The sequence below is a fragment of the Salmo salar genome, chromosome 26, assembly GCF_965601325.2.
Source record: "Salmo salar chromosome 26, fSalSal1, whole genome shotgun sequence".
NCBI classification, from domain to species: Eukaryota; Metazoa; Chordata; class Actinopteri; order Salmoniformes; family Salmonidae; genus Salmo; species Salmo salar.
Window position 1 is genome coordinate 24,162,265 of NC_138316.1, and position 25,236 is coordinate 24,187,500.

The 25,236-nt window shown below is 43.8% G+C and overlaps 1 protein-coding gene across 5 annotated transcripts in view; it reads right to left on the reverse strand.

The window, feature by feature from the left end:
* The window catches only part of LOC106587461 (spondin-1), a 146,592-nt gene that overhangs the window by 103,210 nt on the left and 18,146 nt on the right, over positions 1-25,236 (reverse strand). For all 5 annotated transcript variants that reach the window (XM_082969538.1, XM_014175871.3, XM_014175869.3 and 2 more), the window contains exons 4-6: positions 17,180-17,253; positions 16,278-16,400; positions 11,078-11,226 (exon numbers count right to left, since the gene is read on the reverse strand). In XM_082969538.1, coding sequence (XP_082825664.1) covers positions 11,078-11,226; positions 16,278-16,400; positions 17,180-17,253 — 346 coding nt within the window. The remainder of the gene's footprint in view (positions 1-11,077; positions 11,227-16,277; positions 16,401-17,179; positions 17,254-25,236) is intronic.

Here is a 25,236-nt window from a genome sequence, read left to right on the forward strand (position 1 = left end):
TGGGTGTGCAGGGTTCTGTTTCAACTCAGCAATAACACACCTGATTCAACTTATCACATTCTAATGAGTTGATAATCAAATGTGTGATTGCTGGGCTGGAATAGAAGTCTGCTCACCCATTAGATCAGGGATCAGTGGAGCAAGGTTGGCCACCACTGGTATGGAGGGTTTATTTTTTTAACTGGAAATTATGCTTTAGTGATAATGGCTTACTTGTTACTACTCAATTATCTATTGTTGTTTAGACTAAGATGTCTAATCTTTACATACAAGTTATCTTATTTGTACATTTTGAAGTGATGAAGTCTTGATTCTTGGAAGTGAAGTGTTTACACTTGTTTTAATTGCTAAACTATTATTAAAAATGATCTAGTGTCAATGTTGATTGATCACATATTACAATCTTGCAATAAAGAGGGGAAGGTGTTATGTCTGTAATGTGTCTGTGTTTCTGTGTTGTATTATCAAATATATATATTTTTGTCTAGTTGTAAGATCTCCAATCAGTTTTATTTGATTGTTACTCTCTCTCAGTATATCAGTTTTTGTGAATACATTTTCGCCAAAGTAGTCATAGGCCTATAATATGATGGCATTAGTGGCCTTATGAGCATCTGTCATCTAAAGCAGAGAATAGCTAAACTCACACATTATTTACATGTTGAGCTATATGTTCTCAATTTAAAATGATACCAGTAGTGTACAGTTTATGAGGCAAACCTCTATGTATCACTGGCCCTGGATAAGCTAGTGACTGGGCTAACACAGCTAACCTTTTAGGTCAATAAATCAAATGTTATTGGTCACATACACATATTTAGCAGATGTTATTGCGGGTGTAGTGAAATGCTTGTGTTCCTAGCTCCAACAGTGCAGTAATATCTAACAATTCACAACAATACAGAGAAATCTAAAAGTTAATTCATGGAATTAAGAAATATATAAATATTAGGACGAGCAATGTCAGAGTGGCATTGACTAAAATACAGTAGAATAGAATACAGTACATACATATGAGATGAATAAGCAGTATGTAAAACTTATTAAAGTGACTAGTGTTCCATTACTAAAGTGACCAGTGATTCCATGTCTATGTATACAGGGCAGCAGCCTCTAAGGTGCAGGTTGAGTAACCCGGTGGTAGCCGGCAAGTGATGGCTATTTAACAGTCTGATGGCCTTTAGAAAGAAGCTGTTTTTCAGTCTCTCGGTCCCAGCTTTGATGCACCTGTACTGACCTCGCCTTCTGGATGATAGCGGGGTGAACAGGCTGTGGCTCGGGTGGTTGATGTCCTTGATTATCTTTTTGGCATTCCTGTGACATTGGGTGCTGTAGGTGTCCTGGAGGGCAGTCAATGTGCCCCCGGTGATGCGTTGGGCAGACCACACCACCCTCTGGAGAGCATTTTTTCTATTTTAAAATCTTATATGATTATTTTATATATTTTACATGTGATTAGGCCACAGAGAGGGCCAGAGATAATTCAGTTTGGCCCTGTCAAATGCATATCTTGCAGTAAAACTGTAAACATAAAATCATGAAGTGACTCTGAAGAGAAGACAAGTTTAATGTTATAAAAGGTTATCTTGCGTAGAAAATAGTTCTGATCATATGGGCGTAGACAATATCCAAAACAACTAGCAACTGAATTCATCCATTTTCAGTAACTTTAATTGCAAAGTCATGTAATTGCAATACCACAACTCATTTTACGAATCTGGGAGGTAAAGCCGTTAAAGTATTCAATAATTTAGCAGTATATTTTGGATGGAATTAAAGCATCAGAATGTACCAGTGGACACCAAAACAGAGCTCATTCTGCACGCCGGAACTCCCTGACTGGCAAATGTTTCTGTTTGGCTGGCTACTCCATGTACTTGAAAAACTCTGCGTACACGCGCACACACACATAAACACAAACAGACACACACACACGCACAAAAACAGACACACACACACGCACAAAAACAGACACACACACACACACACACACACACACACACACACACACACACACACACACACACACACACACACACACACACACACACACACACACACACACACACACACACACACACACACACACACACACACACACACACACACACACACACACCTAATATATTTCATGGCAGGGATAGTAAAAGCTTGTGAGTATAATCCCTTAATAAAGATAATACTTTAAAAAATAAACTTACTCTCCCACTCATATGTTCTCTCAAGCTGACCTGCTGTCTCAAACTGACCTGCTTTCTCCCACTCGCATACTCGCACCTGTATGTCTTCCGTTTCAAATATCCTGATCCTCTCCCACACACAGGTGGTAGCTAGTCTCTTTAATTGAGACTACAATTTATTTAGTCTCGCAGTTATAATTAAGCAGGCTAATTGATGTACACACTCCCTGTACTTTTGCTTCACAGAGATTAAAGCTTTCAGAGTCTATTATGACATTAAAACCCCCTAGAGTCGATTGACACCTTCCACATCTGAGCTGGAAAGTGGCAGAGCTACAGCACTGTTAGTCAGATGAAGAGACATCCCAAAAATTGGTCTTCTCGCAAAAACGTCTGTAGTGTCGAAACTGTCTGGGCTACAAACTAATATGACCCCACTATGATGTTCTCCGTTTTGTTCTATGACCCCCACAAGTATCACGGGGCTCATCTGAAGGTAACCTGGTACCGGTTAAAAAAAATATTGGAAGTATGGAAGTAGTTTTGTGCCCATCAAAAAAGAGAGTTAGGACATTCACTTCAAAACATTATTCCTTATGATATATTTTGTAACTGTCTTTTTTGCCATTTATGAATGTGTTATTCAATGTGTTTTAATGGGCTATTATAGTAAAGGCCAAATTCATGTTTTAATATACATAAAGGGGTCCTAAAATTCAAAATCCAATTGCTAAATGATCCATGGTATGACCATATTAAAACAATTCCATATGTCAGCTTAGTAGAATCGTATCGGTGAGAGCAGTTCATTTGGCTCCCTAATTTGCATACTGGTAGACTACTTCTGCAAATAAATTATGAAAATATTCAATGAAGATGTTGAATCCTCACTGCAGGAACAATAGGTAGTGGAGAGAAATCCTCATTCTGGTCCAAAATATGATAAAATAAAACTAATTGAAGGTTATAAAAGCTAATGTCATGATACTTAGGCTATATGGTATTATTAAGGATATCGATATAGAACCACTGATTTGATTAGTGTCGACTGCTGCTTTCTGTGTAGCAAAGCCTATGTTTAACACCTGCTTCATTCTTCAGTCATATCTGTAGGTCTATTCATGGTCGCCTGACTTTGTATAAAAGTGGGGGTGCACAATCTGGCCGGGGTCTGGGGTTCTCCCCCTGAAAGCTGTTGCATTTTTAAAACCATTTTCCTGCAATTCTATATTGCTCCTCAACAGGGAATTCATGTTTACTTGACAGAAAACAACCTTTTTTTTAAGGTTTTTGCCACAATAAACTAAATTGAAATAGTAGATTTAGTTTTTGCTACAATAAATTCAATTGAAAAGGTAGACTAGACTTGTTTTTATGACTAGATTACTAATCTACCGCCTTCCATCAAAGTCCCACACACATTGATTGACAGGTCTGAAACCCTACCAACTCTGTGACACAAAAATGCTGCCCTCTTCCCTGACTATCCCACCCACAGTGATTGATGCATCGGTTTATTATCTATGCATAGTCACTTTACCTTTACCTACATGTACAAATTATCTCGACTAACGTGTACCCCCGCACATTGACTCTGTACCGGTACCCCCTGTATATAACCTCTTCATTGTATTGTGTTACTTTTTATAAAATTACACATTGGTTTCCTTTTCCCTAAGTTTCCACAGCAACAGAGAGAATAAAATACATAATTTGAAGAACAAACATCATTGTGGCAATGCATATCTTGCAGTAAAACTGTAAACATAAAATCATGAAGTGACTCTGAAGAGAAGACAAGTTTAATGTTATAAAAGTTTATCTTGCGTAGAAAATAGTTCTGATCATATGGGCCTAGACAATATCCAAAACAACTAGCAACTGAATTCATCCATTTTCAGTAACTTTAATTGCAAAGTCATGTAATTGCAATACCACAACTCATTTTACGAATCTGGGAGGTAAAGTCGTTAAAGTATTCAATAATTTAGCAGTATATTTTGGATGGAATTAAAGCATCAGAATGTACCAGTGGACACCAAAACAGAGCTCATTCTGCACGCCGGAACTCCCTGACTGGCAAATGTTTCTGTTTGGCTGGCTACTCCATGTACTTGAAAAACTCTGCGTACACGCGCACACACACACACACACACACACACACACACACACACACACACACACACACACACACACACACACACACACACACACACACACACACACACACACACACACCTAATATATTTCATGGCAGGGATAGTAAAAGCTTGTGAGTATAATCCCTGTATGTCTGAGTATAATCCCTGTATGTCATCCAGCTCAAATATCCTGATCCAGTCCGAAACACAGGTGGTAGCTAGTCTCTTTAATTGAGGCTCCAATTCAGTTATAATTATGCAGGCTGATTGATACTCTAGCATGATGAACAGCTGGAGAGAATTGTGCCACATTAGTAGGATCTGTGACTTACTAATTTGCCCAGGCCAATCATACTCCTAGAAAACTTCTGAGTACCAAAACATCTCCTCTATCTCCTCCAAGTCAGGTTGTGCCATCCCTCATTGGTCTAGCCTGTGGCATCTGTAGCTGTCTGCTCTGTGGTTTCACATAGTTCTGCATTCTGTGGGCATCTGTAAGCTACAGTGCAGTAACAAAACACACCCATACTGTTAGAGGAAATGGCAGATTTCACAATGCGTTCGAGAGAAATCATAGTCCCTTCGCCACGTTTCCACCACTCACCTGTGGAGGGAGAGTATTTTTATCAGACTGTCATTAGTGCCTTTGTAATAGCTGACCGCATACACAAATCACCTCAGTGTATGTGTGTGTGGAGGGGGGAGAGGGCAGCAATGCCTTCAGTTACACTACATAATACCAAGTTTCCTTTAAATCAGATTTGCATTTGGCTAATGAAACCTAAAGACACATATGGCGTGGGGACTAAAGAGGAAGGAAATGCTCTCATTCGGTACATTAAGAACACAAGCAGGAACAGATCATGTGGACAGACGCACACAGGCAAGCACGCACACACACCCCATTACAGATGTATTCTGGTTCTATGGTCTGTCAAGACATCTATTCAACAAACCTCCTCACACATTACCCTTTCCCACCTTCATCCGTCCACTAAAATACAATAATTGTTATTAAAGCAACAATGATGACCCTTGGAATTGTTCTAACAGATCATTTAAATGTGATTAAGTGGCCCTGTGTCATGTCTGACTCAAAGCAGAGCAGGACTACTGAGAGAATGTGGGTGAGGGCTCTGTTTGAGGAGGCTCTTACATGCAATCATATTTTCATTACCAGCGAGTCACATGGGAGAGATTGTAACGAGTGCGCCAGGCAGAAGCGTACGGCTGGCTCGCTGTGAAAACATGCAGGCTGTGTGAGATGGACAAACTGAATCCATCATGCATGTATCTTCACCCCTCTTTTCAACACAGACGCTGTAATGAAGTGAAAACACAAAGAACATTCTGTGCATGTAATGCACGATGTATGACTGATACGAGTTTCCTATTGGTTCATACAGAGAGATGGCCAATCGATACGTGGTTCACTTTTGTATGAAGACTGGAAAGTTGTTGTTCAGTGCCCAGGAGAGAGGCATCGTGGGTAAAGAACAAACGCCGTATATCAAAAGGAACCCGACAGGGAGACACAGCTAGGCAGATGGCACAGTACATCTTGGTCCCGGCAGTAAAAGGAAGACAAACTCGGATAAAAAAATAAAGCCATCACGCACCGCATTGTGCTGATGTGAGGGGATCTGGGTTGCGTGTGTGCATGCGTGCGTCCATGTGCGTATGTGTTTGTGAATGGGTTTTGTGTGTGTACAGTATGTGAGCGTGCATACTCAACGCCTGCTTGGCTCGGCAAATGAAACTTTGTATGAACATTGAGATCAGTGCACCCCTTGGCTCGCATCGAGCCTGCCTATGAATATCAATTTTTGCTTTCTATGAATATCAATTTATAACTGCCTTCATTGCTACGTTGCTAGCCCCGACACCCCACCTGACACAAAGCAAAGCGCCTTTTTGTTGTGCCAGCATTTATACTAAAGAGTGCTTTCTTGCTCCGCTGCTCAAAAACAGAGCGGCTCCTTCACCCCAGAGGCTAACTTTCCCTCAAGGACAAGGAGAGACTGTGTGTGTTCTCTGAGAAATATTAAAAGGGTGAACACAGTGAATGCAGGCGACAGCAAAGCAGCCCAGGGCAATGGAGCCGTCAACTCCTACTTAACACAGCATATACTGTATGGAGCGCATCAGCTAGTGCCCTGTATGCCCTCTGAGATAACGAGAGGTTGTGTGTGACTACAGGCTCATCACCTCCATTGCACACACACACACTCTTTAAGCCATGTACATATTACCTCAACTAACCAGTGCCCCCGCACATTGACTCTGTAACAGTACCCCTGTATATAGATTCGCTACTGTTATTTTAGTGTTGCTCTTTAATTATTTGTTATTTTTTCTATTTTTTATTTGTAATTTATTTATTTTTTAATTGAGTTTATTAAATACTAAAACTGAATTGTTGGTTAAGAGCTTGTCAGTAAGCATTTCACTGTAAGGTTCAGTGCATTTGACAAATAACATTTGATACAGCATTTTTGATTTGATACAGCATGTTCTTCCAACCTGTTTTACAAGACAGTTGGTAATCAGCTGGTAATCACCATGCTGATACATTTTGAAACCGGCCAATCTGACTCTTCATTTATCCACTAGTGCAGTAGTGTTGGTCCTGTGTTTCATGAGTTGAAATAAAAGATCCCAGAAATGTTCCATAGTCACAAAAAGCTTATTTCTCTCATATGTTGCACCCAAATGTGTTACCATCCATGTTAGTAGGCATTTCTTCTTTGTCAAGATAATCCATATCAAGAAGCTGATCAAACAGCATGATCATTACACAGGTGCACCTTGTGCTGGGGACAATAAAAGGCCACTTTAAAATGTGCAGTTTTGTCACATAACACAATGCCACAGATGTCTACATTTTTTAGGGAGAGTACAATTGGCATGCTGACTGCAGGAATGTCCACCAGAGCTGTTGCCAGGGCCTTTTATGTTAATTTCTATACCATAAGCCAACGTCGCTTTAGAGAATTGAACAGTACGTCCAACCGGCCTCAAAACCGCAGACGTGTAACCAAGCCAGCCCAGGACCTCAACATCCGGCTTCTTCACCTGCTTGATCATTTGAGACCAGCCACCCAGACAGTTGATGAAACTGATGTGTATTTCTGTCTGTAATAAAGCCAAATTATGATTGGCTGGATCTGGCTCCCCAGTGAGTGGGCCTTGCTCCCAAGTGGGTGGGCCTTGCTCCCAAGTGGGTGGGCCTATGGCTGCACCCCTGCCAAGTCATGTGAAATCCATAGATTAGGGACTAATGCATTTATTTAAATTGACTGATTTACTTATATGAACTATAAATCAGTAAAATAATTGATATTGTTGCATGTTTTCATTTTCTTCAGTGTAGTAAGACAATAAAATAACCATAATGAGGCTATATACAAGGAGTACCAGTACTGAGTCTATGTGCAGGAGTATGGGTTAGTTGAGGTAATTGAGGTAATATGTACAGTACATGTATGCACGCAGGGGTAAAAGTGACTAGGCAATCAGGATAGATATTAAACAGTAGCAGCAGCGTACAGTATGTGAAGAGTGTGAAAGAATGTAGACGTTTGTCTATCTGTGTGTGTGTGTGTGTGTGTGTGTGTGTGTGTGTGTGTGTGTGTGTGTGTGGTGTGTGTGTGTGTGTGTGTGTGTGTGTGTGTGCGAAAGTAGTGAGTGTGTGTGGTGTCAATATGCATGTGAGTGTGTGAGCGTACACTACCGTTCAAAAGTTTGGGGTCACTTAGAAATGTCCTTGTTTTTGAAAGAAAACCAAATTTTCTGTCCAATAAAATAACTTCAAATTGATCAGAAATACAGTGTAGACATTGTTATTGTTGTAAATGACTAATGTAGCTGGAAACTGCAGATTTTTTTATGGAATATATACATAGGCGTACAGAGGCCCATTATCAGCAACCATCACTCCTGTGTTCCAATGGCACGTTGTGTTAGCTAATCCAAGTTTATAATTTTAAAAGGCTAATTGATCATTAGAAAACCCTTTTGCAATTATGTTAGCACAGCTGAAAACTGTTGTGCTAATTAAAGAAGCAATAAAACTGGCCTTCTTCAAACTAGTTGAATATCTGGAGCATCAGCATTTGTGGGTTCAATTACAGGCTCAAGATGGCCAGAAACCAAGACCTTTCTTCTGAAACTCATCAGTCTATTCTTGTTCTGAGAAATGAAGGCTATTCCATGTGAGAAATTGCCAAGAAACTGAAGATCTTGTACAACGCTGTGTACTACAACCTTCACAGAACAGCGCACACTGTCTCTAACCAGAATAGAAAGAGGAGTGGGAGGCCCCGGTGCACAACTGAGCAAGAGAACAAGTACATTAGAGTGTCTATTTTGAGAAAAGACGCCTCACAAGTCCTCAAACAGTAGCTTCATTAAATAGTACCCACAAAACACCAGTCTCAACGTCAACAGTGAAGAGGCGACTCCGGGATGCTGAGCTGTAGTCAATGAACAGCATTCTCACGTAGCTGTTGTCCAAGTGGTAAAGGGCAGTGTGGAGTGCAATAGAGACTGCGCCATCTGTGGATCTGTTGGGGCAGTATGCTAATTATAGTGGGTCCAGGATGTCTGGGATGATTTGTGTTGATGTGAGCCATGACCAGCCTTTCAAAGCACTTCATGGCTACAGATGTGAATGCTACGGGGCGATAGTCATTTAGACAAGTTACCTTGGCATTCTTGGGCACATGGACTATGGTGGTCTGCTTTAAACATAGATATTACAGACTGAGTCAGGGAGAGGTTGAAAATGTCAGTGAAGACACTTGCCAGCTGGTCAGCGCATGTATTAAAGCACTGCATTAAGGCCTGCAGTGTGAACAAGGCTTAAGTGGCAGCCATTATCACCATGGGATCTGCTGACAGCCAATCATGTTTACTTTCCCCAGCAATCTCCACTGAAAACCACAGGCTACAGAAATTGTCTCTCTCTCTCTCTCCTCTGGCATGTAGAGTACTGTGCAATATTCCATATGTAAGATTTTCACATCTCCCCCAGGAGAAGGTAATGGTTTGATCCTGTTGCTTTCTACCTGGTTTAAATTTAGGTCTGTTCAGTGGGTGGGGGGGATTGAATCGTTTACTATCCCCCACTGGGAGAATATGCTACGGAGAGCTACCTAGAATATCAATGTAAGCTTACTGTAATAGCTGACACAAGTAGGTGAAAAGAACTATCAACCATTTGTATGTCATCCATTCTCTTGTCACGCAACAGTACTGTAACTACTCTGCACTGTAGGGTTAAAACTGACGCCAACCTTGCTTTGTGTCCGTCTCTCCATAAATCCTGTATTAGCTCTAATCGTTTGGAGAAGGTCCAGGAGGACTAATACAGATACTATAGCAGACAGTATTGTGGATAATACAGCCTTGTGGATAGGTGGCGGTGATGACGCACAGAGCCCAGCTCTCACAGTGTGCTCTCATTATGTGCCGTGACTCCAGGTCTTCAATATTACACTACAATAATACACTCTATGGGCCCATCTGCTACACACTAGCACAGGCTATTTAAAGAATGAGAGAGAATGAGAGAGAGAGAGAGAATGAGAGAGAGAGAGAGAGAGAGAGAGATGGAAAAAGGACAAGTAACAGGGTGAGTGGCAGAGAGTGTGAAAGACATGCAGACATTGAAATATGGTGAGAAACTGAAACAGAGGAAGATTTTTACTTGAGGTAAAACTGCTAAACAATATTTTCATATTTAATATTTATTGAACAAGAGAGGTGCTCTCGTACCTACCAACATGAATGTATCTATTAACCTTGCATGAATGTGAACTTCATAGGATTTGAGGTCATCACCAGTTGCAAGGGACACAGGCCATTAAGCAGACCATTAACCAACATTTGCATTGATACTTATAGTACAGATGTTTGTCTCTCATTTAGGTCATCACTTGTGGAAATCATTATGCAAAAAGTATTGAATGCTTCAACACACTTTGGGAAACACTTCATGTTCCAATTCCATGGCTTTATACTGTATATACCAAGTAGACACTATCTACTTTGAATATCCAAAGGACGTAGAAAACGCAACAGTGTCCACCATGCATTTCCCAGCTGTGAAGTATAAAACCACATATAGGGGCAGGTTGAGAGACTTACTGTATGTAATTAATTAAAGTACTCTGTAGCTCACGGATCGATCAGAACGCCCACTGAGATATGTAAACTCCATTACTTACTGTACTGATACCACAGCCACCTGGATTATCCAGAGAGTAGAGCCATTGGCTGGTCCATATAGATATAATTACTAGATTGGGAAAAGCCCCTCAAACCATGGCAAGTTGAACAATGACTTGAATGGGGATGGTGGTTTAAATGATTTCTATGGGCTTGCCATCCTTGACATACATAAAAGACTCATAGATCCTCCACTGCAGTAGCAATAGCACTACCAACATGTTTATAATGGATTCTCAAGCTTTCAACCACATTTGAACAACATTGCATCCCCACTCAGAATACAATGCTAGTCTGGATTCCATGTGAGGACGCAGTGAAGCATAATCGGAGAGTGATCCGATCATCTTGGTCAGATAAAAAGTGACATATTGTAGCGACCTTAACCCAACACCCAGAACATCAGTAAGGGATGCAGAGCTCTTGGCGTAATGGATAAGGTGTTGGCTTGTCAATCGCTGGACCCTCAAATCTGCTGCAATATCAATAGCAGGTGTACGTACATACGGCCATGCCAAGTCTTACCTTCTGCCTGATCTCTTCCTCCATGGAGACAGGTGATCCCAGCTCAGCCACCTTCTTGATGCCCTCGCTGGCGTAGCCACCATACTCCCACAGCACGTAGTTCTTAGAGTGGGACGCTCCGATGATGGCCGACCAGTGGTTAGCACGCCCTGGTGAGGTTAAGAAAAACAAAACAACACCAGAATTATCATAATCTCATACTATCCAGGAGGCAGGCTGGCTAAACATTTGTGCCAGTGAAAGGTTTGCACCTATTCCCATTCTGCAAGGCATAATATATATTGGTAATAGGTAATGATATGTGTATAAAAAGTAAACAACTGTAATTAAGATAAGATTAATGTAAGGTTACAGAATGTTCTGTTTCTTATTCACTTTGAAATGACAGATAATTATTCATATAGAAGTAATGTACGTATCAGATCGTGACACAGTAATTATAGTACTATATTACAGAGGCTCAGTACCTTACTCTCAGTAAATCTCTGTAGACATTTACGCTCGATTGCAATGAACAAGTAGAACTTAACATGCTCCTGCAGGTTACCACTGGAATTTTTTAAACACTACTAACGAAAGGGAGATTACATGCACCTGCAGGTTAAACTAAGCTTGATTGCAATGAAAAACCCACAAGGATAAACCATCAGATCAGTTGATCTCTCGTTACCGTGTCAAGGGATTATGATACCAGACAGCTGGTCTAGATTCTCTACTCCTGCCCCCAATGAAATATTGATCAGTAGCATCGGAAAACCGTAAGGCAGATGAATGTAAAAAAATACTTATTTGAGTACAAGAATTTTAGGCTAGACCATCAATATTAGTTTTCATTCATACAACATGTCGGTAAACAGTAGATTTGCAGTGGTAAACGACAAAATATTTTATTTCAGTTGTACAGAATTATTGTCAAATAGATAAATCGCCCTTAGTCTCCTCATAAAGATTAGGACTAAATTGTTCTGATGATAATACCAACCAGAGGGTGAAATAGTCTGATAACCTTGACATCTACGTTAGGGAGTGGTAAATCGCTGGCCAATGTGGGTTGCAATTGAGATCAGTTGTGCGGGTGACTTTAGTGTGTATTGATGGTTTAACGAGAGATCAGCTGGCAATAATCTGGCGGCTTTCGATGGTTGCAATTGGCCCATACAGTCTATTGCAATGTTCAGGGAGACACAATAACAAGCTGTTCAAGTCTATAAATAAGTAGGAAAACATATATCTGGAGGCTGCTTTAATGGTTAACGGTGGTTTTAATTCCGTGTCATTAAGACGAGTTTCCTTCGCCACTAGAGGCGATAAAGTCCTAGACCACTGTTATTCTACCCACAAGCAAGCATATAAGGCACTGTCTCATCTGCCATTCGGCAAATCAGATCATGACTACGTACACCTGCTTCCTGTTTACAAGCAGAAGCTCAAACACGAAGTACCCGTTGAGAAATGGTAACCAGAATCAGATACTATGCTACAGGACTGCTTTGCTAGCGCTGATTGGAATATGTTTCGAGACTCCGCCGATAAAATCAACGAGCTAACCACCTACATCACCAGCTTCATTAGGAAGTGCATTTGCAAATTTGTCCCCACACTGAAGGTTCACTGCTTACCCAATCAAAAGCCCTGGATTAACACTGAGGTTGGTGCTAAACTAGAGGTCAGGGCTACTGCACACAGGGCTATCGCTCCCGAGTGGCACAGCGTTCTAAGGCACTGCATCTCAGTGCTAGAGGCATCACTACTGACCCTGGTTCGATTCCAGGCTGTATCACAACCAGCCATGATTGGGAGTCCCATAGGGCGGTGCACAATTGGCCCAGCGGTTAGGGTTTGGCTGGGGTAGGCCTTCATTGTAAATAAGAATTTGTTCTTAACTGACTTAACTAGTTAAATAAAGGTTAAATAAATATAAATACATATCGCAGACAACCCTGAGGCTACAGCTGAGGACCGGAACAAATGTGAGAAATCCCGCTATGATCTCCACAGAGTAATCAAACGAGCAAAAGGACAATATAGGAATATGGTGGAATCATATTCCACAGGCTCCGACGCCCGCCGCATGTGGCAGGGGCTACAGTCAATTACGGATTACAAAGGAAGACCCAATCGTGATCTGCCAAACAATGCCTCTCTACCAGACAAACTCCAAGTTTGAGAGCTTCAAGTTCCTTGGTGTCCAAATCACTAAGAACTTAAAATGGTCCACACACAACTCAGGAGGTTGAAAATGTTTGGCCTGTGCCCTCAAATCCGCCAAAACTTATACAGCTGTACCAGTGAGAGCATCTTGACTGACTGCTTCACTGCTTGGTATGGCAATAGCACCACCCTCGAGCGCATGGTGCTACAGAGGGTGGTGCGGACAAGCGGTGCCGGTGCATCAAGTCTGACACCAACAGGTTCCTGAACAGCATCTATCCCCAAGCCTGCTAAATAGCTAACTAAATAGCTAACTAAATGGCTACACGGACTCTCTGAGTTGACCATTATTTATATGTCTCTATGCACCTTCACAGCACCCTCCCTACACACTCACACACACTGACACTCCAACACACAGACAAACGCTCACTTTATCATTTGCTCACACACACATAATATGCACATACATTTATACTGACTCTACACACACGCACGTACACCCACTCACATACAATCACCATATACACTGCTACTACACTGCTGCTACTCTGTTTATCATATATCCTGATATCCCGTCACCTTACCCCTATACATATCTACCTAAATCGATCCAATTTGTAAATATGGTACTGGAACTGACTGACCCTGTATATAGTATGCTTACTTACTTTCTTGTGTCCTTCTTATTTCTTATTTTTATTTCTTATGTGTTTTTGTTCTAACTTATGTTATTTTTAGTATTACATTGTTATTGATTACTACATTGTTGAGTTTAGAGCTTGCAAGAAAGGCCTTTCACTGTACTTGTTCATGTGATATTAAAAACTTGAAATAGCATACTGAGTTTCCAACTATGAAGTCAAACTTCGGCCTGCTGATGCAATCTATTGTCCTCTCTTCACTTCCCAAGGTCAAAGACCTCCGAGTGGATAATTATCTTCTTTATTGCAACAAAATAAACTCATATCCCACTTCCTCTCCTCCTCATCCCTCTCTCCTCTCTTCATCAGAGCAACTCACACATATTATCTGAAAGTCTTTGTTCAGCAAAGACTTTCTATCTGACCACTCAAATCCTCCTTTCTCATTTCCTTTTGCAATTTATAACACTCCTCTGGCGTGATGGGGTGTACACACACACACACACACACACACACACACACACACACACACACATACACACACACACACACAAATAGGGGAAGCGGTCACCACAAACTCAGTAAGGTTAATCCCTCTATATCCGTCAGAACTGTATCCAATCTCAGTCATATACTCTGATGTTCCACAGCCTATTTTCATACTCTCTGCAAAACTCCTTCCATCTCTTTCTATTTCTCTCAGTCTAATAGTCTTGCTGAATTGAGCAACGTGATTGCTCATATTGCTCATATTTCAGCTTTGTGTGAGTCTGGTAGAAATACTATTGAGAACCCATATCCACAGAAGACATGAAATGACACTTGATCTGTGAATCCCTGGATGTAACATCAGATCCATCCAAACCACAGGGCAATTCTCTGGTACACTTAGCCACCTGAGTACCAGTCATGGTTATCTTGGCTGGGCTCTCTCTACCTGTGTCTCTCCTGAGTCTTTCTGAATGGGTTCAGGTAACCAGGAAACCTGCTGGCTATCTCCACTCTCCAAAGATAATGGTTGAATAGCTTCTCAGCGGTGTATTACTTACTATAAACTGGGTGGTTCGAGCCCTGAATGCTGATTGGCTGACATCCATGCTATATCAGACAGCAATAATGCACCTCAGGGGTTTGTGATTTATGGGTCAATATACCACGGCTAAGGGCTGTGTCCAGGCACTCCACGTTGTGTTGTGCATATTAGCCATATACCACTCCTCCTCGGACCTTATTGTTTAACTATAGTCACACAGAGAGGGAAATAAAGCAGTGCATGTGACGATGGCGGGAGCGAGGAGAATAAAAAACCTGTTAGCCTGTTTTAGAGTAACCTTCAACATCAGAATGTATGTCATCGGCCCTTCACGTGTGCCTCCCTTCAGCTTGAAGGACGAATGGACGCCTTGTAAAAATAGCAGCCTGACTTGACATTGTGCTGTATCTTCTTCTCTCTCTCCCTCTCTCTTTTTTCGCTCTCATACTCCTGCTGCTAGCAATGAAGAAGCAGACACTCACAGACCATCGTGACTGTGGATAGCGTGTGAAAACTGTTGCTACAACCTCTTTTAGCAATGGTGATCTGCTGTATGTATGACAACCAGAGATGGTTACCTTGGCTATGACTTTGTGTTGGTGAGGAGAACTCAATTATAAAAACCACAAAACCAATAATGGGTTTCCTAAGACACAGAGTGGAAACGCACGCATGAACACACACACACACACACACACACACACACACACACACACACACACACACACACACACACACACACACACACACACACACACACACACACACACACACACACACACACACACACACACACACACACACACACACACACACACAATGTAACAGAAACAGACATGCACAAAAACAGAAAGACACACACACACACACACACATACACTCCTGTCTCTCCTAAGCCAATAAATTAGGGTGTGGCTCGATCTGCAGGTTTATCTTACTGTGGGACTCCATGCTAGTCATTAGATTGATCTGGGCTGTGTGAGAGAGAGAGGAGTGTCTTAGAAGGAGGGGAGAGACCAGTAATCCCCATCTCAATTCACACCCTGCCTGCCTGCTGGGGAGTCAGGCTCAAGGTTATACAGTGCAGCACCACAGACCGAGGCCCAGGGCCAAGCTGGGGGAGGAACGAGACAGGGGCACACCAACCTGGGGAGAGGGTATCCTGGGGTGGCCTTGGAGGTTGTAGTATCCTTGGAAGAATGTGATGCTGGGTACTTGAACAGTAGGGCAATTTTATTAGTAAAGGGGTGTTTTTGACGCAATGGAGGCACCAACTAGGGTAGCCCTGGGGTGAAATGGGGGTGAAGTTGTCTTTCAGGGATTAAATGGGGTATGTAACTGGGTAATTTGGAAGTTGTTATGGGGTACTTACGAGGGTAGTCTTTGGGGTGGACCTTCTCTGACCAGTTGCCGTAGAAGGTGACTCTGTACTTGGCTGTTCCACAGGCACAGCAATCCAGCAAAGGCTTCTCTGTGGTCTCCCCATACAATGACTCTGAGAAGAGCGAGAGAGTGAGAGAGTGAAAGAGAGAGGGGGGGTTAATGGAGGAGAGAGAGTTTGACAGCAGAGAGAGGTATAGGGTTGTTATAGGTAGGGGACAGAGGAGGGGAGAGGAGAGGAGATGGGCTTATTTACTGGGGTTTGAAGCAAAAGAATAAGGGTAAATTAGATATATTAGGCTTTCATATTGAGTTGTCTTTTGAAAATAAATACATGCTACAGAGTTGCTATGATAAGGTCACTGAGTTGAGAAATATGAGAAGTGCAGTTGTCTTAAATGTCCAATTCCTTCCACAACTGTGTGGTTAGCTCAGATGGAGAGGAGAGGATGAATATAGGCTCCTGATTTTGCCTGGTTATGTACATGATGATGTGGTGAAGAGATGGAGGGAGGGAGGGAGGGAGAGAGAAGGGAGGGTGAGGGAGAGAGGGAGGGAGGGTGGGAGAGAGAAGGGAGGGTGAGGGAGGGAGGGAGGGAGAGAGAGAGAAGGGAGGGAGGGAGGGAGGGAGGGAGGGAGGGAGGGAGGGAGGGAGGGAGGGAGGGGAGGGAGAGGGGAGGGAGGGGAGGTGTAAAGCTATTCTTTTGATTAGTCTCTGTAAATTCTATATCCAATGTCATGCACAGCTTGGGAGATACAGCACAAGTGTAAGGATCCTGACCCAGTAAGGGAAGAGAGAGTAAGACAGGAGATATTGAGATATAGTAAGGGAGAGAGAGGAGGAGTGGAAGATATGTAGCGCCCTTTACTACGTCTCAGTAATGGAGGACATACCTTTCTCACACATCCTCTTGGTGAGAGAGCCTTCATCCTGGAAGTAGATGATCCTCTTCTGGACAATGCTGGCCCTGCAGAGAAAGAAGGAGGAGGGGAGGAGGGTGGGAGGAGAAGAGGAAGTTTCAGGTTAAGAGAAAGGAGATGAAAGGTTGGAAAGAGAAAGCAGATGAAAAGTGAAAAGATGAGGGTAAAGTGGAGATGAGGGTTGAAAGAGAGAGGGAATGAATAGAGGAGAAAAGACAAGAAAGGACGAGAGGATGACAAGGCAGGAGATCAGGTGAAATAAGGGGGGAAATAAGCAGCAGATGAGGGAGAAGGGAGAGAAAGAAGAGAACAGAGTTAAATACTAATTTTAGCACAGGGAGTAACCGGGGGACATTTGGAGTAATGTTGAACTCAGGATGAGTGTTGAGTGTCTGAATGAATAAAACCTGGGGAGGAAGTGTTCTTGTGCATCCAGACAGGTCTCCCAACAGTTCTGAGATCAGCTACTAGAGCAGGTTCTGTGTTATTCATAAACATTTTAATGTGATTCCAGACAGGTCTGAGATCAGCTACTAGAGCAGGTCCTGTGTTAATCAGCAACATGTTCTTGTGCTTCCAGACAGGTCTGAGATCAGCTACTAGAGCGCACAGGGGAGCTGAATCACAGGGACTCTCAGACCGGAGGGATTTGCTAGCTCTTACAGAAAGTGTTTATTAACATAAAGATGTGTATTTAGCAGGAGAGAGATGAGGTTGGAAATGAGATTGAAAACCTACAGAGAAAGAGGAAAAGGAGAGAAAAAAGTCTGAACGTAAGCTTCCCTTTTGAGAAACGATCAAGAGTGAGCAAGCCCACCACACACACACACACACACACACACACCCACACACACACACACACACACACACACACACACACACACACACACCACACACACACACACACACACACACACACACACACACACACACACACTCAGGCAAGAGGAACTACAGCGTGTCAGAGATAAGACTGAGTGACAGGCCAAAAGTTACGTTTCCCAGAGCTAAAGTCCTGCTCCTGGTCCTGGCAGAGAGACTGTTCTGATAGAGCTGTCTGGGGGCAGAGCCACAGTGTGCTGGGTGGACACAGGTCTTAGTGGGGCCTTGACATGCAAATCAGACACAAACAAACCCCTTCAAGGGCCAGAAGGGGGCCCCGCGTGCGGGCCAGAAACGATCGCAAACAAAATACTTTCAGGGCCCAAAAGCTGTCACAAACAAACTCCATTCAGGTGCCGTACATTACATCAGACTTGGCTACCCACAACAGGCTGCAGGTTTCCATGGTGATAGTGGGCAGAGGGTAGCAGAAGGGTGTAGGTTCTAGGCTCTGGACTGTCTGGGTTCTGGGTCTAGTCCAGGTGGATCATGTCCAGCTGGACTGTTTATGGAGCAGGAGTCCAAGCTGGGCCGAGCCCACTGCTGTCACTGTCCTCTCCCACAGTCACAAAAATAAAGAGAGAGAGAGAGAGAGAGAGAGAGAGAGAGGAGAGAGAGAGAGAGAGAGAGAGAGGGAGAAGAGCGAGAGGAGACGTAGATGTAAAAGAGGAAAGGTATAAAGACAGAGAGAGAGAGAGAGAGAGAGAGAGAGAGGGGGAGAAGAGCGAGAGGAGACGTAGATGTAAAAGAGGAAAGGTATAAAGACAGAGAGAGAGAGAGAGACAGAGAGAGAGAGAGAGAGAGAGAAGAGCGAGAGGAGACGTAGATGTAAAAGAGGAAAGGTATAAAGACAGAGAGAGAGAGAGAGAGAGAGAGAGAGAGAGAGAGAGAGAGGAGACATAGATGTAGAAGAGGAAAGGTATAAAGACAGAGAGATGTACTATATGCTCATCTCAGGAAGCCATGGTACTGAGGAGAAAGGGCACAAAGAAAGAGACATACAAGACAAGGACAAATAAGACAAAATCATTAATTTCACCTCATCCATGAAGGACACACTCCAGATGAGCTGCTTTGGAACAATACGTTATCTCTCAATTCTGATGAGATTCCAACCTATTCCCCAAGCAAACCTCCTACCACTAGGACCTCCCGAGTGGCACATCGGTCTAAGGCACTGTATCGCAGTGCTAGAGGCGTCACTACAGACCTGGGCTCGATCCCGGGCTGCTTTGCAGCCGGCCACGACCGAGAGACCCATGGGGCGGGGCACATTTGGCCCAGCGTCGTCCGGGTTAGGGGAGGGTTTGGCAGGCCGGATGTCCTTGTCACTTAGTGCTCTAGCGACTCCTTGTGGTGTGCCGGGAGCATGTACGCTGACTGTGGTAGCCAGTTGTATGGTTTCCTCTGACACATTGGTGTGGCTGGCTTACAGGTTAAGCGAGCAGTGTGTTAGGAAGCAGTGCAGCTTGGCATGGCCATGTTTCGGAGGACGCATGGCTCTCGACGTTTGCCTCTCCTGAGTCCGTATGGGAGTTGCAGCGATGGGACAAGACCGTAACTACCAATTAGAAGTCACAAAAAATGATTTTTTTTAATTATAAATAAACCTCCTACCACTCTGCTGTCTGTTTCTCCTGCCTGTCTCCAGAGCAGGCTGTTTGAGGAGGCTGTGTCAGGCAGGCCGGACAGAGAAGGGACACTATCTCTACATTGACGGAGTGATGTATGCCCCTATTAACATAACACAACACTCTCTTCATCTCTCTTTTTCTCACCCTCTCTCTTGCTTTCGTTTTTTTTACACATTTTTACTCTCTAAGGCGCACAGCGAGACAGAGACAGAGACAGAGAGGAAAGAGAAGAGAGAGAGAGAGAGGGAAATAAGAAGAGAAGAAAATAAAGCATAAACACAACAGATCCCATCCGAAAACAAGGAATGGGTTTGGAAGGGGATAGCAGCAGGACATGAAGAAACCTGTCTGAGGGGTGTACCTAGAAGTACAAAGGTGACAGGGGTACCCTACCCCAGGCGCTCCTAAACACACCGCCAGCATATCTCTAATTGTTCACACTTTAATTCAATCTCACCCCAATTTCAGATATCTCTCCCTGAGTGAGCCGCTCACAAACTGCCTCACTAGCTGCCCACTTTCTGGGGCCGGCCAGGCAATCAGGCACAGTAATGCTTATTTAACATCCAATTTAAATTCTATCAATGAGACGCTATTAAAGCCAGACTCACTTTCCTGGCTCCACGCCGCCGATGGTTATCGCCTCAAAAGCGCTCTGGTGTTAGGGTGGGTAGGAGGGTGTGTGTGTGTGCGTGTGTGTGTGTGTGTGTGTGTGTGTGGTGTGTGCGTGTGTGTGTGCGTGCGTGCGTGCGTGCGTGCGTGCGTGCGTGCGTGCGTGCGTGCGTGTGTGTGTGTGTGTGTGTGTGTGTGTGTGTGTGGCCAGGTGAGAGAGGGATAAATAAACATAGCTATTTGTTTACAGTTCGTTCTTTTGGGAAGGCACATGCTGTACCAGTTTCATTGAACCATTCCTACTCATCTCACATGTAATAACTGCACAGCTAGACTGCAATTCTCTCTGGGAAGGCTTTTTAATCTACCTGCCATTGTGTTCATGTTATTATATTCCTGGAGATTTGAAATAGGTTTTGACACTATCATGTTCTGACTGTCAATACTGTACTACACTTTATGTCAGGTGAACCTGAAAAAAAGAATGACTTTTCTGTATATATTAACAAAAATATAAACATTTACATTTACATTTAAGTCATTTAGCAGACGCTCTTATCCAGAGCGACTTAGAAATTGGTGCATTCACCTTATGATATCCAGTGGAACAACCACTTTACAATAGTGCATCTAAATCTTAAAGAGGTGGGGTTTCAGTTGTCTCCGGAAGGTGGTGATTGACTCCGCTGTCCTGGCGTCGTGAGGGAGCTTGTTCCACCATTGGGGTGCCAGAGCAGCGAACAGTTTTGACTGGGCTGAGCGGGAACTGTGCTTCCTCAGAGGTAGGGGGGCCAGCAGGCCAGAGGTGGATGAGCGCAGTGCCCTCGTTTGGGTGAAAGACTACAGGGAGTGTGGTCCAGAAATCAGACAAACGTCTGTCCCTTTTTGACCCCTATAATCATGGTGAGCCAGACCAAACCACCACACTCACTGTTTCCAGCCACCAGGAGACAGCAGCTACTCCTCAATTACAGCGAACCATCAGGGAGGAGGGGCCGTCATACCACAGCCTCTCTAGCCACAGCACTAGAGGAGCTCTCAAAAACTCTAACGATGCTCTGAACTGATCACTTTCCACACAGACAAACTGAGCGATGGTGACACTATACACAGTAATATACACAGTACACATCTACACATGTTGTATTACGTTGTATTACACACACTCACACAAACACACATGCACACGTACACGTAAACACACACAAACACACACACAGGCACCAGACACATGCACAGTCTGTTTTTCCATAACAGTTATTGCCAGAGGTGTCTGAGCTACCAGGTTATTTGACAGGTAGGCAGACAGGCAGGCTGAGAGCATTGAAATTAAAAACGAACATTCCTCTGCTCGTACAAACAATGAAATCCCTCATTCTCTGATGAAACAAATACTATCGTAGCTGGGGTAAGGTGGGCAGACCCTCCCCCAGGCTGGCAGCGCCAGTCACGTCCATTGTTTATGGGGTTGTCATGGTAATAGAAGAGGGGGAATATATCTAATGGGGAGAGCCCTATTTTCTTTCTCTCGTGATTACATCTCTGGGGAGATACCTCCTGTTGGCCTGTGATTTATGGCTAGCTAGTTCAGGCTAGGTTGGTTGTTTTGTGCAGCTCCCCATTACCCCGTGCAGCGTAACATTAAAACGCCTGTTGGCATTAACCGTATTTCTCTCTCCGTCCATTTGTTATTTAAGCTAGTAAAGTCACAAGATCGGAAAACCTGTAAACGCCACACTGAAATCAACCATTTCAGATTCAATGCTGCCTGCGTGTCTGTGTCTGTCTATGTGTGTGTGTGTGTGTGTGCATGTGCGTGTGTGTGTCTGTCTGTCTGTGTGGGTCAGCGATATACAACAGCTTCTCAATAATAATCTGTCAATATGATGTTTAGCGGTGCACCTGCCCCACTTCACTGACAAAACTTTAATAAGAGTGATCACCCAGTAATTCAACTTCCCAGTTTCCAAAAACACTTCCTTTTCAACGATGGACCCCTGGTGTCATCACTCTACAGTGAAAAACAAGCTACCCCACTGGACGTACCTTAGTATCACATCCCCACTCCCTAACATCCACAATTGACTATATCTCACCCTCTCCTCATCTCACATGCTGCCACTCTCTTTCCATTCTGTCCATTCATCTCTTCTATACTGATCACTCTTCCTCTTGTATCGTCTCTCTCCCTCTTTCTCTGCCTCTGTCCCCCACTCTCTGTCCCACCTCCTTTCTCCCAATAGATATAAGATAGCTGAGAGGTAAAGTAGGGGAAGATGCCTGCCTGCCTGATTAGTGTGCTGTGGGAACAACACAACTACGCCCTGGTTGAGAAAGGCAGAAAGAGTGAAGAGGAAAAGGAGAGAGGGGGGAAGGAATGAAAAGGGTGTGTAGTAGAGAGAGAAACTGACAGGAGAGAGAAGAGTGAGTGAGAGTAGAGAGAGAAACTGACAGGAGAGAGAAGAGTGAGTGAGAGTAGAGAGAGAAACCGACAGGAGAGAGAAGAGTGAGTGAGAGTAGAGAGAGAAACCGACAGGAGAGAGAAGAGTGAGTGAGAGTAGAGAGAGAAACTGACAGGAGAGAGAAGAGTGAGTGAGAGTAAGAGAGAAAATGACAGGAGAGAGAAGAGTGAGTGAGAGTAAGAGAGAAACTGACAGGAGAGAGAAGAGTGAGTGAGAGTAAGAGAGAAAATGACAGGAGAGAGAAGAGTGAGTGAGAGTAGAGAGAGAAACCGACAGGAGAGAGAAGAGTGAGTGAGAGTAGAGAGAGAAACCGACAGGAGAGAGAAGAGTGAGTGAGAGTAGAGAGAGAAACTGACAGGAGAGAGAAGAGTGAGTGAGAGTAGAGAGAGAAACCGACAGGAGAGAGAAGAGTGAGTGAGAGTAGAGAGAGAAACTGACAGGAGAGAGAAGAGTGAGTGAGAGTAGAGAGAGAAACTGACAGGAGAGAGAAGAGTGAGTGAGAGTAGAGAGAGAAACCGACAGGAGAGAGAAGAGTGAGTGAGAGTAGAGAGAGAAACCGACAGGAGAGAGAAGAGTGAGTGAGAGTAGAGAGAGAAACCGACAGGAGAGAAAAGAGTGAGTGAGAGTAGAGAGAGAAACTGACAGGAGAGAGAAGAGTGAGTGAGAGTAGAGAGAGAAACCGACAGGAGAGAGAAGAGTGAGTGAGAGTAGAGAGAAACCGACAGGAGAGAGAAGAGTGAGTGAGAGTAGAGAGAGAAACCGACAGGAGAGAGAAGAGTGAGTGAGAGTAGAGAGAGAAACTGACAGGAGAGAGAAGAGTGAGTGAGAGTAGAGAGAGAAACTGACAGGAGAGAGAAGAGTGAGTGAGAGTAGAGAGAAACCGACAGGAGAGAGAAGAGTGAGTGAGAGTAAAGAGAGAAACCGACAGGAGAGAGAAGAGTGAGTGAGAGTAGAGAGAGAAACTGACAGGAGAGAGAAGAGTGAGTGAGAGTAGAGAGAGAAACTGACAGGAGAGAGAAGAGTGAGTGAGAGTAGAGAGAGAAACCGACAGGAGAGAGAAGAGTGAGTGAGAGTAGAGAGAGAAACCGACAGGAGAGAGAAGAGTGAGTGAGAGTAGAGAGAGAAACCGACAGGAGAGAGAAGAGTGAGTGAGAGTAGAGAGAGAAACCGACCGGAGAGAGAAGAGTGAGTGAGAGTAGAGAGAGAAACCAACAGGAGAGAGAAGAGTGAGTGAGAGTAGAGAGAGAAACCGACAGGAGAGAGAAGAGTGAGTGAGAGTAGAGAGAGAAACCGACAGGAGAGAGAAGAGTGAGTGAGAGTAGAGAGAGAAACCGACAGGAGAGAGAAGAGTGAGTGAGAGTAGAGAGAGAAACTGACAGGAGAGAGAAGAGTGAGTGAGAGTAGAGAGAGAAACTGACAGGAGAGAGAAGAGTGAGTGAGAGTAGAGAGAGAAACCGACAGGAGAGAGAAGAGTGAGTGAGAGTAAAGAGAGAAACCGACAGGAGAGAGAAGAGTGAGTGAGAGTAGAGAGAGAAACCGACAGGAGAGAGAAGAGTGAGTGAGAGTAGAGAGAAACCGACAGGAGAGAGAAGAGTGAGTGAGAGTAGAGAGAGAAACCGACAGGAGAGAGAAGAGTGAGTGAGAGTAGAGAGAGAAACCGACAGGAGAGAGAAGAGTGAGTGAGAGTAGAGAGAGAAACTGACAGGAGAGAGAAGAGTGAGTGAGAGTAGAGAGAAACCGACAGGAGAGAGAAGAGTGAGTGAGAGTAAAGAGAGAAACCGACAGGAGAGAGAAGAGTGAGTGAGAGTAGAGAGAGAAACTGACAGGAGAGAGAAGAGTGAGTGAGAGTAGAGAGAGAAACCGACAGGAGAGAGAAGAGTGAGTGAGAGTAGAGAGAGAAACCGACAGGAGAGAGAAGAGTGAGTGAGAGTAGAGAGAGAAACCGACAGGAGAGAGAAGAGTGAGTGAGAGTAGAGAGAGAAACCGACAGGAGAGAGAAGAGTGAGTGAGAGTAGAGAGAGAAACCGACCGGAGAGAGAAGAGTGAGTGAGAGTAGAGAGAGAAACCGACAGGAGAGAGAAGAGTGAGTGAGAGTAGAGAGAGAAACCGACAGGAGAGAGAAGAGTGAGTGAGAGTAGAGAGAGAAACCGACAGGAGAGAGAAGAGTGAGTGAGAGTAGAGAGAGAAACCGACAGGAGAGAGAAGAGTGAGTGAGAGTAGAGAGAGAAACCGACAGGAGAGAGAAGAGTGAGTGAGAGTAGAGAGAGAAACTGACAGGAGAGAGAAGAGTGAGTGAGAGTAGAGAGAGAAACCGACAGGAGAGAGAAGAGTGAGTGAGAGTAGAGAGAGAAACCGACAGGAGAGAGAAGAGTGAGTGAGAGTAGAGAGAGAAACCGACAGGAGAGAGAAGAGTGAGTGAGAGTAGAGAGGAAGAAAGCCA